General features: G+C 45.0%; 1 protein-coding gene across 1 annotated transcript; it reads left to right on the forward strand.

Annotated features, from left to right (window-relative positions):
- Positions 1-6,451: 6,451 nt before the first annotated feature.
- LOC139395931 (zinc finger protein 239-like) lies at positions 6,452-11,297 on the forward strand. Its single transcript, XM_071143239.1, has 2 exons — positions 6,452-7,114; positions 10,527-11,297. The coding sequence occupies exons 1-2, from the start codon at positions 6,784-6,786 to the stop codon at positions 11,126-11,128; spliced, it is 933 nt and encodes a 310-aa protein (XP_070999340.1). The 5' UTR covers positions 6,452-6,783; the 3' UTR covers positions 11,129-11,297.
- The last annotated feature ends 8,607 nt before the right edge of the window (positions 11,298-19,904 follow it).

The following is a 19,904-nucleotide window of genomic DNA, read 5'->3' on the forward strand; positions in this document are numbered from 1 at the left end:
TGGAGTTGAGTCAGTATGTTGGCAGCAGCCACTCAATGTTAGTGGTGGCTGTTTAACAGTCTGATGTCCTTGAGATAGAAGCTGTTTTTCAGTCTCTCGGTCCCAGCTTTGATGTACCTGTACTGACCTCGCCTTCTGGATGATAGCGGGGTGAACAGGCAGTGGCTCGGGTGGTTGTTGTCCTTGATCTTTATGGCCTTCCTGTGACATCGGGTGGTGTAGGTGTCCTGGAGGGCAGGTAGTTTGCCCCCGGTGATGCGTTGTGCAGACCTCACAGACCCTCTGGAGAGCCTTACGGTTGTGGGCGGAGCAGTTGCCGTACCAGGCGGTGATACAGCCCGCCAGGATGCTCTCGCTTGTGCATCTGTAGAAGTTTGAGTGCTTTTGGTGACAAGCCAAATTTCTTCAGCCTCCTGAGGTTGAAGAGGCGCTGTTGCGTCTTCTTCACGATGCTGTCTGTGTGGGTGGACCAATTCAGTTTTGTCTGTGATGTGTACGCCGAGGAACTTAAAACTTACTACCCTCTCCACTACTGTTCCATCGATGTGGATAGGGGAGTGTTCCCTCTGCTGTTTCCTGAAGTCCACAATCATCTCCTTAGTTTTGTTGACGTTGAGTGTGAGGTTATCACCTCCTCCCTGTAGGCCGTCTCGTCGTTGTTGGTAATCAAGCCTACCACTGTTGTGTCATCCGCAAACTTGATGATTGAGTTGGATGGAGGCTTGCGTGGCCACGCAGTCGTGGGTGAACAGGGAGTACAGGAGAGGGCTCAGAACGCACCCTTGTGGGGCCCCAGTGTTGAGGATCAGCGGGGTGGAGATGTTGTTACCTACCCTCACCACCTGGGGGCGGCCCGTCAGGAAGTCCAGTACCCAATTGCACAGGGCTGGTTCGAGACCCAGGGTCTCGAGCTTGATGACGAGTTTGGAGGGTACTATGGTGTTAAATGCTGAGCTGTAGTCGATGAACAGCATTCTCACATAGGTATTCCTCTTGTCCAGATGGGTTAGGGCAGTGTGGTTGAGATTGCATCGTCTGTGGACCTATTTGGGCGGTAAGCAAATTGGAGTGGGTCTAGGGTGTCAGGTAGGGTGGAGGTGATATGGTCCTTGACTAGTCTCTCAAAGCACTTCATGATGACGGAAGTGAGTGCTACGGGGCGGTAGTCGTTTAGCTCAGTTACCTTAGCTTTCTTGGGAACAGGAACAATGGTGGCCCTCTTGAAGCATGTGGGAACAGCAGACTGGTATAGGGATTGATTGAATATGTCCGTAAACACACCGGCCAGCTGGTCTGCGCATGGTCTAATGGTGCGGCTGGGGATGCCGTCTGGGCCTGCAGCCCTGCGAGGGTTAACACGTTTAAATGTCTTACTCACCTCGGCTGCAGTGAAGGAGAGACCGCATGTTTTCGTTGCAGGCCGTGTCAGTGGCACTGTATTGTCCTCAAAGCGGGCAAAAAAGTTATTTAGTCTGCCTGGGAGCAGGACATCCTGGTCCGTGACTGGGCTGGATTTCTTCCTGTAATCCGTGATTGACTGTAGACCCTGCCACATGCCTCTTGTGTCTGAGCCGTTGAATTGAGATTCTACTTTGTCTCTGTACTGACGCTTAGCTTGTTTGATAGCCTTGCGGAGGGAATAGCTGCACTGTTTGTATTCGGTCATGTTACCAGACACCTTGCCCTGATTAAAAGCAGTGGTTCGCGCTTTCAGTTTCACGCGAATGCTGCCATCAATCCACGGTTTCTGGTTAGGGAATGTTTTAATCGTTGCTATGGGAACGACATCTTCAACGCACGTTCTAATGAACTCGCACACCGAATCAGCATATTCGTCAATGTTGTTGTCTGACGCAATACGAAACATGTCCCAGTCCACGTGATGGAAGCAGTCTTGGAGTGTGGAGTCAGCTTGGTCGGACCAGCGTTGGACAGACCTCAGCGTGGGAGCCTCTTGTTTTAGTTTCTGTCTGTAGGCAGGGATCAACAAAATGGAGTCGTGGTCAGCTTTTCCGAAAGGGGGGCGGGGCAGGGCCTTATATGCGTTGCTTCCTCCCAGTGCTGCGAGGACAACATGATACGGACAGACGACACAAACGTGGTTGAACACAACAACAGCCAGGGCGGACTGATGACACGGCTCTGTCCAATGGCCACTGCATCAGGTAGAATGGGAGCTACTGCTTTGGGAAAACAGACACTTTACTGCATCCCTCAGAGCAATACACCTGCCGGTGGGGTAAGGAATCAGGAAGCAGATGTTCTCTCCAGAGGAGGCCGTCTTCCTTCAGACTGGAGGATACAGCCCACGATAGTGGAGAGGAATCAGGCAGCAGATGTTCTCTCCAGAGGAGGCCGTCTTCCTTCAGACTGGAGGATACAGCCCACGATAGTGGAGAGGAATCAGGCAGCAGATGTTCTCTCCAGAGGAGGCCGTCTTCCTTCAGACTGGAGGATACAGCCCACGATAGTGGAGATGTTCTCTCCAGAGGAGGCCATCTTCCTTCAGACTGGAGGATACAGCCCACGATAGTGGAGAGGAATCAGGCAGCAGATGTTCTCTCCAGAGGAGGCCGTCTTCCTTCAGACTGGAGGATACAGCCCACGATAGTGGAGAGGAATCAGGCAGCAGATGTTCTCTCCAGAGGAGGCCGTCTTCCTTCAGACTGGAGGATACAGCCCACGATAGTGGAGAGGAATCAGGCAGCAGATGTTCTCTCCAGAGGAGGCCGTCTTCCTTCAGACTGGAGGATACAGCCCACGATAGTGGAGATGTTCTCTCCAGAGGACGCCGTCTTCCTTCAGACTGGAGGATACAGCCCACGATAGTGGAGATGAATCAGGCAGCAGATGTTCTCTCCAGAGGAGGCCGTCTTCCTTCAGACTGGAGTATACAGCCCACGATAGTGGAGCGGAATCAGGCAGCAGATCTTCTCTCCAGAGGAGGCCGTCTTCCTTCAGACTGGAGGATACAGCCCACGATAGTGGAGATGAATCAGGCAGCAGATGTTCTCTTCAGAGGAGGCCGTCTTCCTTCAGACTGGAGGATACAGCCCACGATAGTGGAGATGATCTGGGTGTGATTCGGATCGGCCGTCGTCAAATCTGTTCGCATCGCGAGACTCAACCCATTGTCCCATGTGGTTCTCTATAAAGGGTCCAGCAGGCCCAGATGGGGGTCGATGCCCTATCACACAGACTCAACCCATTGTCCCATGTGGTTCTCCATAAACGGTCCAGCAGGCCCAGATGGGGGTCGATGCCCTATCACACAGACTCAACCCATTGTCCCATGTGGTTCTCCATAAAGGGTCCAGCAGGCCCAGATGGGGGTCGATGCTCTATCACACAGATGGGGGTCGAAGCCCTATCACACAGATGGGGGTCGATGCTCTATCACACAGATGGGGGTCGATGCTCTATCACACAGATGGGGGTCGATGCTCTATCACACAGATGGGGGTCGATGCTCTATCACACAGATGGGGGTCGATGCCCTATCACACAGATGGGGGTCGATGCTCTATCACACAGATGGGGGTCGATGCCCTATCACACAGATGGGGGTCGATGCCCTATCACACAGATGGGGGTCTATGCTCTATCACACAGATGGGGGTCGATGCTCTATCACACAGATGGGGGGCGAAGCCCTATCACACAGATGGCCGCTGTAGGCGTTTGCACCAATTCCGTTGATCCACTTGAGGAAGAGAGAGAGAGAGAGTCAGTTCTACTTGTTGCTCCACGTTTGCCACAGCATCACTTGTTTTCAGACCTTGTACAGCGAACAACCTCCCATGGTAGCAGGGAAGTCCTCCAGGAGCTGATGGCAGCAGGGAAGTCCTCCAGGAGCTGATGGCAGCAGGGAAGTCCTCCAGGAACTGATGGCAGCAGGGAAGTCCTCCAGGAGCTGATGGCAGCAGGGAAGTCCTCCAGGAACTGATGGCAGCAGGGAAGTCCTCCAGGAGCTGATGGCAGCAGGGAAGTCCTCCAGGAGCTGATGGCAGCAGGGAAGTCCTCCAGGAGCTGATGGCAGCAGGGAAGTCCTCCAGGAGCTGATGGCAGCAGGGAAGTCCTTATCTACATTGAAAGTGTATATGACAGCCGTCTCTAAGGGTCATGACCAATTACTGCTGCGTCACATCCTCTAGAATCACTATTCATGAAAGGTGCCCGCAGGCTAACGGCTACAGGCTACAGGCTACAGACTACAGGCTACAGGCTACAGACTACAGGCTACAGGCTACAGGCTACAGACTACAGGCTACAGACCACAGCCTACAGGCTGCTCAGCTTCTTCAACTTGTTCAATGGTTACATAATTTATGCACAACTCCAGTTGTGGTTATAGTTGGACTGATAAGAGTGAGGCTGGATTTTATGAGTCCTGTGGAAATAGGTTCCAACGGGCAGGTAGTTGACCTCATATTATGGACCATTTCAGAGACAGATGTTGGGGTTGTCAATGAGAATGTGGTGAAACTGCAGCTGGGAGGCTCAGTGTGAAGCAGAGAGACAGGTCTGAGTCTAGGGGTAGATTGTACAGTGAAACTGCAGCTGGGAGGCTCGGTGTGAAGCAGAGAGACAGGTCTGAGTCTAGGGGTAGATTGTACAGTGAAACTGCAGCTGGGAGGCTCGGTGTGAAGCAGAGAGACAGGTCTGAGTCTAGGGGTAGATTGTACAGTGAAACTGCAGCTGGGAGGCTCGGTGTGAAGCAGAGAGACAGGTCTGAATCAAGGGGTAGATTGTACAGTGAAACTGCAGCTGGGAGACTCAGTGTGAAACAGAGAGACAGGTCTGAGTCTAGGGGTAGATTGTACAGTGAAACTGCAGCTGGGAGGCTCAGTGAGAAGCAGAGAGACAGGTCTGAGTCTAGGGGTAGATTGTACAGTGAAACTGCAGCTGGGAGGCTCAGTGAGAAGCAGAGAGACAGGTCTGAGTCTAGGGGTAGATTGTACAGTGAAACTGCAGCTGGGAGGCTCAGTGAGAAGCAGAGAGACAGGTCTGAGTCTAGGGGTAGATTGGACACTGAAGTAAATGCTCTTTATTTCGGATTTGGGGATTTGAAAAAGGCATGAAATATTGTACTTTATTCAATGGAGTGGGTAAAGGAGGAGTTTTTCTGGTGGTTGAACTAATTTCTTTACAACAGAAATTATTATTCTGGGGTCCCCCTCACCATTATTATTCTGGGGTCCCTCCTCACCATTATTATTCTGGGGTCCCCCCTCACCATTATTATTCTGGGGTCCCCCTCACCATTATTATTCTGGGGTCCCTCCTCACCATTATTATTCTGGGGTCCCCCTCACCATTATTATTCTGGGGTCCCCCTCACCATTATTATTCTGGGGTCCCTCCTCACCATTATTATTCTGGGGTCCCTCCTCACCATTATTATTCTGGGGTCCCCCTCACCATTATTATTCTGGGGTCCCCCTCACCATTATTATTCTGGGGTCCCCTCACCATTATTATTCTGGGGTCCCTCCTCACCATTATTATTCTGGGGTCCCTCCTCACCATTATTATTCTGGGGTCCCCCCTCACCATTATTATTCTGGGGTCCCCCTCACCATTATTATTCTGGGCTCCCCCCCTCACCATTATTATAATGGAGTCCCACCCTCACCGTTATTATTCTGGGGTCCCCCCTCACCATTATTATTCTGGGGTCCCCCCTCACCATTATTATTCTGGGGTCCCCCTCACCATTATTATTCTGGGCTCCCCCCTCACCATTATTATAATGGAGTCCCACCCTCACCGTTATTATTCTGGGGTCCCCCCTCACCATTATTATTCTGGGGTCCCCCCTCACCATTATTATTCTGGGTCCCCTCACCATTATTATTCTGGGGTCCCCCTCACCATTATTATTCTGGGGTCCCCCTCACCATGATAATTCTGGGCTCCCCTCACCATGATAATTATTATTCTGGGGTCCCCCTCACCATTATAATTCTGGAGTCCCCCTCACCATTATTATTCTGGGGTCCCCCTCACCATTATTATTCTGGGGTCCCCCCTCACCATTATTATTCTGGGGCCCCCCTCACCATTATTATTCTGGGGTCCCCCTCACCATTTGCAATGAACTTGTGTGCAGCTCCTCTTTGAATGCAGTCTGGTGATATGCTTTTACATTCATACTCATTACAAATCTGCACTAATCAATCAACACACGCTTTCCTTTGGACATCTGCTAGTAAGATACAACAACAAAAAACACCACATAGGTGCAGTGAAATGTGTTGTTTTACAGGGTCGGCCACAGTAGTACGGCATCCCTGGAGCAAATTAGTTCCTTGCTTAAGGACACATCAACAAATATTTCAGATGTTTTCCTGTTCCACTCTGGTATTCAAACCACTCTAACCGTTAGGCTACTTGCCGCCCATTATTTTGCTATTATGTGATGAAAGAAATGAAAAATAGGAGCTTTTTTTTGTCTGGGAATAAAATAAACATCGATCTCAACTGCGTTACCCACTCCAATCAGCAGATGGCGATGAGCGTCTTTCAGGCGACGCTGCCAGTGTGACGTATAATCTAGTGGACGGGATGTTTCTTCAACAACAACAGCTGGTCAGACACCTCGGTAGCTTTCAAGCCAAAATAGTCGTTGTTTAGTTGCACCTGTGTTTTAAAAATACGTATGTCTTGTTGCTAGCTAGTTTCCCCATTTAATTTCATATATACGTTGTTAGGTAGCTGGCTTGGTAAATGAGCTTATCAATAGGCTAACGAACGCTAGCTAGTTAGCTAACATTCCCGACCATGAGTTCACTAAGCTGCTCTCCTCCTGATAAAGAAGAGGATGTCTGCTGGACGGAGAAAGAAGCGCTGGTGAAAGAGGAGGAGGAAGAGGAGGATGTTACAATACAAAAACAAGTAGAGGGTGAGTCTGGTACTGTGAAAGAAGAAGAGAACGGCGTTTCAGTGAAAGAAGAGGAAGACGCGTTCAGAGTGAAAGAGGAGGAGGATGTTACAGTAAAAGAAGAGGAGGAAGAGAGAGAGGAGGATTCAGTTTTTGGAGTGAAAGAGGAGGAGGAGGATGAGATGACTGTCACATTGAAAGAGGAGGAGACAGGAGATCTGATTAAGACCCGTAAGTACTGTCTTAAAAACGGCAGCACAAACTATTGTTGAACTGATGCGTGGTTTTAAAGCGACGTTCGACTGACTGTTTATGCTTGAATATGTTGTTTAATGTAGGAATTGAAAAAACTACACTGTACGATGTGTATACCACCAAAGAGCGGGTCACCAACAACACGTTAACAATGGATTTACACGCAAAATCCCATCTTTAATGTCTCACAGAATGGACTTGCTCTTATCGTGACTCAAATTACACTGTATTACATTGGAGCTCGATTCCATAGAGGATGGTTGTAGCGTAGTCCTGTTGTAGATATAGAGGTTGTAGCGTAGCCCTGTTGTAGATATAGAGGATGTAGCGTAGCCCTGTTGTAGATATGGAGGATGTAGCGTAGCCCTGTTGTAGATATAGAGGATGTAGCGTAGCCCTGTTGTAGATATAGAGGATGTAGCGTAGCCCTGTTGTAGATATAGAGGATGTAGCGTAGCCCTGTTGTAGATATAGAGGATGTAGCGTAGCCCTGTTGTAGATATAGAGGATGTAGCGTAGCCCTGTTGTAGATATGGAGGATGTAGCGTAGCCCTGTTGTAGATATAGAGGATGTAGCGTAGCCCTGTTGTAGATATAGAGGATATAGCCTAGCCCTGTTGTAGATATAGAGGATGTAGCGTAGCCCTGTTTTAGATATAGACGATGTAGCGTAGCCCTGTTTTAGATATAGACGATGTAGCGTAGCCCTGTTGTAGATATTAAGGATGCAGCGTAGCCCTGTTGTAGATATAGAGGATGTAGTGTAGCCCTGTTGTAGATATAGAGGATGTAGCATAGCCCTGTTGTAGATATAGAGGATGTAGCGTAGCCCTGTTGTAGATACAGAGGATGTAGCGTAGCCCTGTTGTAGATATAGAGGATGTAGTGTAGCCCTGTTGTAGATATAGAGGATGGATGTAGCGTAGCCCTGTTGTAGATATAGAGGATGTAGCGTAGCCCTGTTGTAGATATAGAGGATGTAGCATAGCCCTGTTGTAGATATAGAGGATGTAGCGTAGCCCTGTTGTAGATATAGAGGATGGTTGTAGCGTAGCCCTGTTGTAGATATAGAGGATGTAGTGTAGCCCTGTTGTAGATATAGAGGATGGTTGTAGCGTAGCCCTGTTGTAGATATAGAGGATGTAGTGTAGCCCTGTTGTAGATATGGAGGATGTAGCGTAGCCCTGTTGTAGATATAGAGGATGTAGCATAGCCCTGTTGTAGATATAGAGGATATAGCCTAGCCCTGTTGTAGATATAGAGGATGTAGCGTAGCCCTGTTGTAGATATAGAGGATAAATCCATTTCAATTCAATCACGTTTTTGACAGCATCCCTTTTGAGTATCCATAGAGTATCCATAGAGTATCCATATAGTGTCCATAGTATCCGTAGTGTCCATAGTGTCCATAGTGTCCATAGTATCCATAGTGTCCATAGTATCCGTAGTATCCATAGTGTCCATAGTGTCCGTAGTGTCCATATCGTGTCCATAGTATCCATAGTGTCCATAGTGTCCATAGTGTCCATATAGAGTCCATAGAGTGTCCGTAGAGTGTCCATAGTGTCCATAGTATCCATAGTGTCCATATAGTATCCATAGTGTCCATATAGAGTCCATAGAGTGTCCGTAGAGTGTCCATAGTGTCCATAGAGTCCATAGTGTCCATAGTATCCATAGTGTCCATATAGTATCCATAGTGTCCATATAGAGTCCATAGAGTGTCCGTAGAGTGTCCATAGTGTCCATAGTGTCCGTAGTGTCCGTAGTGTCCATATAGTATCCATAGTGTAGTGGTCAGAATGTGACTTTTTGGACCTGAAGGGCAAAACATTCAGGAGATGTGGGGGCGGCAGGTAGCCTAGTGGTTAGAGTGTAGAGGCGGCAGGTAGCCTAGTGGTTAGAGTGTAGAGGCGGCAGGTAGCCTAGTGGTTAGAGTGTAGAGGCGGCAGGTAGCCTAGTGGTTAGAGTGTAGAGGAGGCAGGTAGTCTAGTGGTTAGAGTGTAGAGGCGGCGGGGAGCCTAGTGGTTAGAGTGTAGAGGCGGCAGGTAGCCTAGTTGTTAGAGTGTAGAGGCGGCAGGTAGCCTAGTGGATAGAGTGTAGAGGAGGCAGGTAGCCTAGTGGTTAGAGTGTAGAGGAGGCAGGTAGCCTAGTGGTAAGAGTGTAGAAGAGGCAGGTAGTCTAGTGGTTAGAGTGTAGAGGAGGCAGGTAGCCTAGTGGTTAGAGTGTAGAGGAGGCAGGTAGCCTAGTGGTTAGAGTGTAGAGGAGGCAGGTAGTCTAGTGGTTAAAGTGTAGAGGAGGCAGGTAGCCTAGTGGTTAGAGTGTAGAGGTGGCAGGTAGTCTAGTGGTTAGAGTGTAGAGGCGGCAGGTAGCCTGGTGATTAGAGTGTAGAGGAGGCAGGTAGCCTAGTGGTTAGAGTGTAGAGGAGGCAGGTAGACTAGTGGTTAGAGTGTTCGGGGCGGCAGGTAGCCTAGTGGTTAGAGTGTAGAGGAGGCAGGTAGCCTAGTGGTTAGAGTGTAGAGGAGGCAGGTAGTCTAGTGGTTAGAGTGTAGAGGAGGCAGGTAGTCTAGTGGTTAGAGTGTAGAGGCGGCAGGTAGTCTGGTGGTTAGACTGTAGAGGAGGCAGGTAGCCTAGTGGTTAGAGTGTAGAGGAGACAGGTAGCCTAGTGGTTAGAGTGTAGAGGCGGCAGGTAGCCTAGTGGTTAGAGTGTAGAGGAGGCATGTAGCCTAGTGGTTAGAGTGTAGAGGAGACAGGTAGTCTAGTGGTTAGACTGTAGGCAGGTAGTCTAGTGGTTAGAGTGTAGAGGAGGCAGGTAGTCTAGTGGTTAGACTGTAGAGGAGGCAGGTAGTCTAGTGGTTAGAGTGTAGAGGAGGCAGGTAGCCTATTGGTTAGAGTGTAGAGGAGGCAGGTAGCCTAGTGGTTAGAGTGTAGAGGAGGCAGGTAGCCTAGTGGTTAGAGTGTAGAGGAGGCAGGTAGCCTAGTGGTTAGAGTGTAGAGGTGGCAGGTAGCCTAGTGGTTAGAGTGTAGAGGCGGCAGGTAGCCTAGTGGTTAGAGTGTAGAGGCGGCAGGTAGCCTAGTGGTTAGAGTGTAGAGGAGGCAGGTAGCCTAGTGGTTAGAGTGTAGAGGTGGCAGGTAGCCTAGTGGTTAGAGTGTAGAGGTGGCAGATAGCCTAGTGGTTAGAGTGTAGAGGAGGCAGGTAGCCTTGTGGTTAGAGTGTAGAGGAGGCTGGTAGCCTAGTGGTTAGAGTGTAGAGGAGGCAGGTAGCCTAGTGGTTAGAGTGTAGAGAAGGCAGGTAGCCTAGTGGTTAGAGTGTAGAGGAGGCAGTTTTATCATGTGGAGGTTTCATTCAGGCCTCTGTTTAACTAAATAATCTGTTTATCTTTGGCAGGAGAGAGACCAGACTCTCACTCTGACAGCGGGAAGAGTCCTTCAGGGGAACCAGACCCAGAGACGCCCAAACCAGCCAAACAACATCACTGCCTGCACTGCGGAAAGAGTTTTACTAAGTTACGAAACCTAAAAGAGCATGAGAGGACACACACAGGAGAAAAGCCTTTCCAATGCTCCCAGTGTGGAAACAGTTTTAGTCAGTTAGGGAGCCTGAAAATACACAAGAGAATACACTCTGGAGAGAAGCCTTATCACTGCTCCCATTGTGGATTGACTTTTACCTGGTTAGGGAGCCTGAAGTCACATGAGAGAATACACACAGGAGAAAAGCCCTACCACTGTTCCCACTGTGGAAAGAGTTTTAGGTGGTTAGAAGGCCTGACAAAGCATGAGAGGACACACACAGGAGAAAAGCCCTACCAATGCTCCCACTGTGGAAAGAGTTTTACTCAGTTGGGGAACCTGAAATCACATCAGAGGATACATACACAGGAGGAGAAGACATACCACTGCTCTAATTGTGGAAAGACATTTTCCCGGGCAGAGGACCTGAAATCACATGAGAGAATAGAGAGGCTGTGTTCTGACTTGTGTTTTTGATTGAGAATTTGTGTTTTTGTTCATGCGACATTAAATCGTATTGTTTATATGAAATCATTTTTAAAAAAGAGCTATACTTTTGTTTGAGTTTTTTCATCTGGAGACCTGATCATGTCTAAAATCAAATAAAATATTTTAAAATATGTAAAAAATAAAATAATAAAAAAAATCTTATTAGCTTCGATTGATTGGATGCAAAATGTCAACCCTATGATGTTGTTCATTATATTATTTGCAAAATGTAAATTATTATATAAGTAAGTAGCCTTCCAGAACAGCTCATAGAAACAGGAGCCTTGTCTTGTATGATCCAGAACAAATCAAAGTTTATTTGTCACGGGAGTTAAGACAACAGGTGTAGTAGACCTTACAGTGAAATTATTACTTACAGGCTCTAACCAACAGTGTGATTTGTAAGTAAAAAATAGGTATTAGGTGAACAATAGATAAGTAGAGAAATAAATACAACAGTAAAAAGACAGGCTACATACAGTAGAGAGGCTATATACAGTAGAGAGGTTATATACACTAGAGAGGCTATATACACTAGAGAGGCTATATACAGTAGAGAGGCTATATACAGTAGAGAGGCTCTATACAGTAGAGAGGCTATATACAGTAGAGAGGCTCTATACAGTAGAGAGGCTATATACAGTAGAGAGGCTCTATACAGTAGAGAGGCTATATACACTAGAGAGGCTATATACAGTAGAGAGGTTATATACAGTAGAGAGGCTATATACAGTAGAGAGGTTATATACAGTAGAGAGGCTATATACAGTAGAGAGGTTATATACAGTAGAGAGGCTATATACAGTAGAGAGGCTACATACAGTAGAGAGGTTATATACAGTAGAGAGGTTATATACAGTAGAGAGGCTCTATACAGTAGAGAGGCTATATACAGTAGAGAGGTTATATACAGTAGAGAGGCTATATACAGTAGAGAGGCTATATACAGTAGAGAGGCTCTATACAGTAGAGAGGCTATATACAGTAGAGAGGCTATATACAGTAGAGAGGCTACATACAGTAGAGAGGCTATATACAGTAGAGAGGCTCTATACAGTAGAGAGGCTATATACAGTAGAGAGGCTACATACAGTAGAGAGGCTATATACAGTAGAGAGGCTCTATACAGTAGAGAGGCTATATACAGTAGAGAGGCTATATACAGTAGAGAGGCTATATACAGTAGAGGGGCTACATACAGTAGAGAGGCTACATACAGTAGAGAGGCTACATACAGTAGAGAGGCTACATACAGTAGAGAGGCTACATACAGTAGAGAGGTTATATACAGTAGAGAGGCTATATACAGTAGAGAGGCTACATACAGTAGAGAGGCTACATACAGTAGAGAGGCTACATACAGTAGAGAGGCTACATACAGTAGAGAGGCTACATACAGTAGAGAGGTTATATACAGTAGAGAGGCTATATACAGTAGAGAGGCTACATACAGTAGAGAGGCTACATACAGTAGAGAGGCTACATACAGTAGAGAGGCTACATACAGTAGAGAGGCTCTATACAGTAGAGAGGCTATATACAGTAGAGAGGCTACATACAGTAGAGAGGCTACATACAGTAGAGAGGCTACATACAGTAGAGAGGCTACATACAGTAGAGAGGCTACATACAGTAGAGAGGCTACATACAGTAGAGAGGCTGTATACAGTAGAGAGGCTACATACAGTAGAGAGGCTACATACAGTAGAGAGGCTACATACAGTAGAGAGGCTACATACAGTAGAGAGGCTGTATACAGTAGAGAGGCTACATACAGTAGAGAGGCTACATACAGTAGAGAGACTATATACAGTAGAGAGGCTACATACAGCAGAGAGGCTGTATACAGTAGAGAGGCTACATACAGTAGAGAGGCTACATACAGTAGAGAGACTATATACAGTAGAGAGGCTACATACAGTAGAGAGGCTACATACAGTAGAGAGGCTACATACAGTAGAGAGGCTACATCCAGTAGAGAGGCTATATACAGTAGAGAGGTTATATACAGTAGAGAGGCTACATACAGTAGAGAGGCTACATACAGTAGAGAGGCTACATCCAGTAGAGAGGTTATATACAGTAGAGAGGCTCTATACAGTAGAGAGGCTACATACAGTAGAGAGGCTATATACAGTAGAGAGGCTATATACAGTAGAGAGGCTACATACAGTAGAGAGGCTACATACAGTAGAGAGGTTATATACAGTAGAGAGGCTACATACAGTAGAGAGGCTACATACAGTAGAGAGGCTACATACAGTAGAGAGGCTATATACAGTAGAGAGGCTACATACAGTAGAGAGGCTATATACAGTAGAGAGGCTACATACAGTAGAGAGGCTATATACAGTAGAGAGGCTATATACAGTAGAAGAGGGGCTACATACAGTAGAGAGGCTATATACAGTAGAGAGGCTACATACAGTAGAGAGGCTACATACAGTAGAGAGGCTATATACAGTAGAGAGGCTACATACAGTAGAGAGGCTATATACAGTAGAGAGGCTACATACAGTAGAGAGGCTATATACAGTAGAGAGGCTACATACAGTAGAGAGGCTATATACAGTAGAGAGGTTATATACAGTAGAGAGGCTATATACAGTAGAGAGGCTACATACAGTAGAGAGGCTATATACAGTAGAGAGGCTACATACAGTAGAGAGGTTATATACAGTAGAGAGGCTATATACAGTAGAGAGGCTACATACAGTAGAGAGGCTATATACAGTAGAGAGGCTATATACAGTAGAGAGGCTCTATACAGTAGAGAGGCTATATACAGTAGAGAGGTTATATATAGGAGAGAGGTTATATACAGTAGAGAGGCTATATACAGTAGAGAGGCTACATACAGTAGAGAGGTTATATACAGTAGAGAGGCTATATACAGTAGAGAGGCTACATACAGTAGAGAGGCTATATACAGTAGAGAGGCTACATACAGTAGAGAGGTTATATACAGTAGAGAGGCTATATACAGTAGAGAGGCTACATACAGTAGAGAGGCTATATACAGTAGAGAGGCTATATACAGTAGAGAGGCTCTATACAGTAGAGAGGCTACATACAGTAGAGAGGCTATATACAGTAGAGAGGCTATATACAGTAGAGAGGCTACATACAGTAGAGAGGCTATATACAGTAGAGAGGCTATATACAGTAGAGAGGCTATATACAGTAGAGAGGCTATATACAGTAGAGAGGCTACATACAGTAGAGAGGCTATATACAGTAGAGAGGCTATATACAGTAGAGAGGCTCTATACAGTAGAGAGGCTACATACAGTAGAGAGGCTACATACAGTAGAGAGGCTATATACAGTAGAGAGGCTACATACAGTAGAGAGGCTATATACAGTAGAGAGGCTCTATACAGTAGAGAGGCTACATACAGTAGAGAGGCTATATACAGTAGAGAGGCTATATACAGTAGAGAGGCTCTATACAGTAGAGAGGCTACATACAGTAGAGAGGCTATATACAGTAGAGAGGCTACATACAGTAGAGAGGCTACATACAGTAGAGAGGCTATATACAGTAGAGAGGCTACATACAGTAGAGAGGCTATATACAGTAGAGAGGCTACATACAGTAGAGAGGCTACATACAGTAGAGAGGCTACATACAGTAGAGAGGCTATATACAGTAGAGAGGCTACATACAGTAGAGAGGCTATATACAGTAGAGAGGCTCTATACAGTAGAGAGGCTACATACAGTAGAGAGGCTACATACAGTAGAGAGGCTACATACAGTAGAGAGGTTATATACAGTAGAGAGGTTATATACAGTAGAGAGGCTATATACAGTAGAGAGGCTACATACAGTAGAGAGGCTATATACAGTAGAGAGGCTACATACAGTAGAGAGGCTATATACAGTAGAGAGGTTATATACAGTAGAGAGGCTATATACAGTAGAGAGGCTACATACAGTAGAGAGGCTATATACAGTAGAGAGGCTACATACAGTAGAGAGGCTACATACAGTAGAGAGGCTACATACAGTAGAGAGGTTATATACAGTAGAGAGGCTATATACAGTAGAGAGGCTATATACAGTAGAGAGGCTTTATACAGTAGAGAGGTTATATACAGTAGACAGGCTCTATACAGTAGAGAGGCTACATACAGTAGAGAGGCTATATACAGTAGAGAGGCTATATACAGTAGAGAGGTTATATACAGTAGAGAGGTTATATACAGTAGAGAGGCTACATACAGTAGAGAGGCTACATACAGTAGAGAGACTATATACAGTAGAGAGGCTATATACAGTAGAGAGGCTACATACAGTAGAGAGGCTATATACAGTAGAGAGGTTATATACAGTAGAGAGGCTACATACAGTAGAGAGGTTATATACAGTAGAGAGGCTATATACAGTAGAGAGGCTATATACAGTAGAGAGGTTATATACAGTAGACAGGCTCTATACAGTAGAGAGGCTACATACAGTAGAGAGGTTATATACAGTAGACAGGCTACATACAGTAGAGAGGCTATATACAGTAGAGAGGCTATATACAGTAGAGAGGTTATATACAGTAGAGAGGCTACATACAGTAGAGAGGCTACATACAGTAGAGAGGCTATATACAGTAGAGAGGCTCTATACAGTAGAGAGGCTATATACAGTAGAGAGGCTCTATACAGTAGAGAGGCTACATACAGTAGAGAGGCTATATACAGTAGAGAGGCTATATACAGTAGAGAGGCTCTATACAGTAGAGGCTACATACAGTAGAGAGGCTACATACAGTAGAGAGGCTATATACAGTAGAGAGGCTCTATACAGTAGAGAGGCTACATACAGTAGAGAGGTTATATACAGTAGACAGGCTACATACAGTAGAGAGGCTATATACAGTAGAGAGGCTATATACAGTAGAGAGGTTATATACAGTAGAGAGGCTACATACAGTAGAGAGGCTATATACAGTAGAGAGGTTATATACAGTAGAGAGGTTATATACAGTAGAGAGGCTATATACAGTAGAGAGGCTATATACAGTAGAGGCTACATACAGTAGAGAGGCTATATACAGTAGAGAGGTTATATACAGTAGAGAGGTTATATACAGTAGAGAGGCTATATACAGTAGAGAGGTTATATACAGTAGAGAGGTTATATACAGTAGAGAGGCTATATACAGTAGAGAGGCTATATACAGTAGAGAGGTTATATACAGTAGAGAGGCTATATACAGTAGAGAGGTTATATACAGTAGAGAGGCTATATACAGTAGAGGCTACATACAGTAGAGAGGCTATATACAGTAGAGAGGTTATATACAGTAGAGAGGTTATATACAGTAGAGAGGCTATATACAGTAGAGAGGTTATATACAGTAGAGAGGTTATATACAGTAGAGAGGCTATATACAGTAGAGAGGCTATATACAGTAGAGAGGTTATATACAGTAGAGAGGTTATATACAGTAGAGAGGCTATATACAGTAGAGAGGTTATATACAGTAGAGAGGTTATATACAGTAGAGAGGTTATATACAGTAGAGAGGTTATATACAGTAGAGAGGCTATATACAGTAGAGAGGTTATATACAGTAGAGAGGCTATATACAGTAGAGAGGCTATATACAGTAGAGAGGTTATATACAGTAGAGAGGTTCTATACAGTAGAGAGGCTATATACAGTAGAGGGGCTATATACAGTAGAGAGGCTATATACAGTAGAGAGGCTCTATACAGTAGAGAGGCTCTATACAGTAGAGAGGCTATACTATATACAGTAGAGAGGCTATATACAGTAGAGAGGCTATATACAGTAGAGAGGCTATATACAGTAGAGAGGCTATATACAGTAGAGAGGTTATATACAGTAGAGAGGTTCTATACAGTAGAGAGGCTATATACAGTAGAGGGGCTATATACAGTAGAGAGGCTATATACAGTAGAGAGGCTACATACAGTAGAGAGGCTATATACAGTAGAGAGGCTATATACAGTAGAGAGGCTATATACAGTAGAGAGGTTATATATAGGAGAGAGGTTATATACAGTAGAGAGGTTATATACAGTAGACAGGCTACATACAGTAGAGAGGTTATATACAGTAGAGAGGTTATATACAGTAGACAGGCTATATACAGTAGAGGGGCTATATACAGTAGAGGGGCTATATACAGTAGAGAGGCTATATACAGTAGAGGGGCTATATACAGTAGAGAGGCTCTATACAGTAGAGAGGCTACATACAGTAGAGGGGCTATATACAGTAGAGAGGCTATATACAGTAGAGAGGCTACATACAGTAGAGAGGTTATATACAGTAGAGAGGCTACATACAGTAGAGAGGTTATATACAGTAGAGAGGCTACATACAGTAGAGAGGCTATATACAGTAGAGAGGTTATATACAGTAGAGAGGTTATATACAGTAGAGAGGTTATATACAGTAGAGAGGCTATATACAGTAGAGAGGTTATATACAGTAGAGAGGTTATATACAGTAGAGAGGTTCTATACAGTAGAGAGGCTATATACAGTAGAGGGGCTATATACAGTAGAGAGGCTATATACAGTAGAGAGGTTATATACAGTAGAGAGGCTATATACAGTAGAGAGGCTATATACAGTAGAGAGGTTATATACAGTAGAGAGGTTCTATACAGTAGAGAGGCTATATACAGTAGAGGGGCTATATACAGTAGAGAGGCTATATACAGTAGAGAGGCTCTATACAGTAGAGAGGCTCTATACAGTAGAGAGGCTATACTATATACAGTAGAGAGGCTATATACAGTAGAGAGGCTATATACAGTAGAGAGGCTCTATACAGTAGAGAGGCTATATACAGTAGAGAGGTTATATATAGGAGAGAGGTTATATACAGTAGAGAGGCTATATACAGTAGAGAGGCTACATACAGTAGAGAGGTTATATACAGTAGAGAGGCTATATACAGTAGAGAGGCTACATACAGTAGAGAGGCTATATACAGTAGAGAGGCTACATACAGTAGAGAGGTTATATACAGTAGAGAGGCTATATACAGTAGAGAGGCTACATACAGTAGAGAGGCTATATACAGTAGAGAGGCTATATACAGTAGAGAGGCTCTATACAGTAGAGAGGCTACATACAGTAGAGAGGCTATATACAGTAGAGAGGCTATATACAGTAGAGAGGCTACATACAGTAGAGAGGCTATATACAGTAGAGAGGCTATATACAGTAGAGAGGCTATATACAGTAGAGAGGCTATATACAGTAGAGAGGCTACATACAGTAGAGAGGCTATATACAGTAGAGAGGCTATATACAGTAGAGAGGCTCTATACAGTAGAGAGGCTACATACAGTAGAGAGGCTACATACAGTAGAGAGGCTATATACAGTAGAGAGGCTACATACAGTAGAGAGGCTATATACAGTAGAGAGGCTCTATACAGTAGAGAGGCTACATACAGTAGAGAGGCTATATACAGTAGAGAGGTTATATACAGTAGAGAGGCTATATACAGTAGAGAGGCTACATACAGTAGAGAGGCTATATACAGTAGAGAGGCTACATACAGTAGAGAGGTTATATACAGTAGAGAGGCTATATACAGTAGAGAGGCTACATACAGTAGAGAGGCTATATACAGTAGAGAGGCTATATACAGTAGAGAGGCTCTATACAGTAGAGAGGCTATATACAGTAGAGAGGTTATATATAGGAGAGAGGTTATATACAGTAGAGAGGCTATATACAGTAGAGAGGCTACATACAGTAGAGAGGTTATATACAGTAGAGAGGCTATATACAGTAGAGAGGCTACATACAGTAGAGAGGCTATATACAGTAGAGAGGCTACATACAGTAGAGAGGTTATATACAGTAGAGAGGCTATATACAGTAGAGAGGCTACATACAGTAGAGAGGCTATATACAGTAGAGAGGCTATATACAGTAGAGAGGCTCTATACAGTAGAGAGGCTACATACAGTAGAGAGGCTATATACAGTAGAGAGGCTATATACAGTAGAGAGGCTACATACAGTAGAGAGGCTATATACAGTAGAGAGGCTATATACAGTAGAGAGGCTATATACAGTAGAGAGGCTATATACAGTAGAGAGGCTACATACAGTAGAGAGGCTATATACAGTAGAGAGGCTATATACAGTAGAGAGGCTCTATACAGTAGAGAGGCTACATACAGTAGAGAGGCTACATACAGTAGAGAGGCTATATACAGTAGAGAGGCTACATACAGTAGAGAGGCTATATACAGTAGAGAGGCTCTATACAGTAGAGAGGCTACATACAGTAGAGAGGCTATATACAGTAGAGAGGCTATATACAGTAGAGAGGCTCTATACAGTAGAGAGGCTACATACAGTAGAGAGGCTATATACAGTAGAGAGGCTACATACAGTAGAGAGGCTACATACAGTAGAGAGGCTATATACAGTAGAGAGGCTACATACAGTAGAGAGGCTATATACAGTAGAGAGGCTCTATACAGTAGAGAGGCTACATACAGTAGAGAGGCTATATACAGTAGAGAGGCTACATACAGTAGAGAGGCTACATACAGTAGAGAGGTTATATACAGTAGAGAGGTTATATACAGTAGAGAGGCTATATACAGTAGAGAGGCTACATACAGTAGAGAGGCTATATACAGTAGAGAGGCTACATACAGTAGAGAGGCTATATACAGTAGAGAGGTTATATACAGTAGAGAGGCTATATACAGTAGAGAGGCTACATACAGTAGAGAGGCTATATACAGTAGAGAGGCTACAT

Source organism: Oncorhynchus clarkii, unplaced genomic scaffold (assembly GCF_045791955.1).
Source record: "Oncorhynchus clarkii lewisi isolate Uvic-CL-2024 unplaced genomic scaffold, UVic_Ocla_1.0 unplaced_contig_422_pilon_pilon, whole genome shotgun sequence".
In the NCBI taxonomy this organism is placed as follows: Eukaryota; Metazoa; Chordata; class Actinopteri; order Salmoniformes; family Salmonidae; genus Oncorhynchus; species Oncorhynchus clarkii.

Excerpts from the sequence above, each read along its gene's own strand:
- LOC139395931 (XM_071143239.1), top strand. The coding sequence starts at position 6,784 with ATGAGTTCACTAAGCTGCTCTCCTCCTGATAAAGAAGAGGATGTCTGC. Across the intron at positions 7,115-10,526 it reads AGGAGATCTGATTAAGACCC|GAGAGAGACCAGACTCTCAC; the intron begins GTAAGTACTGTC and ends TATCTTTGGCAG.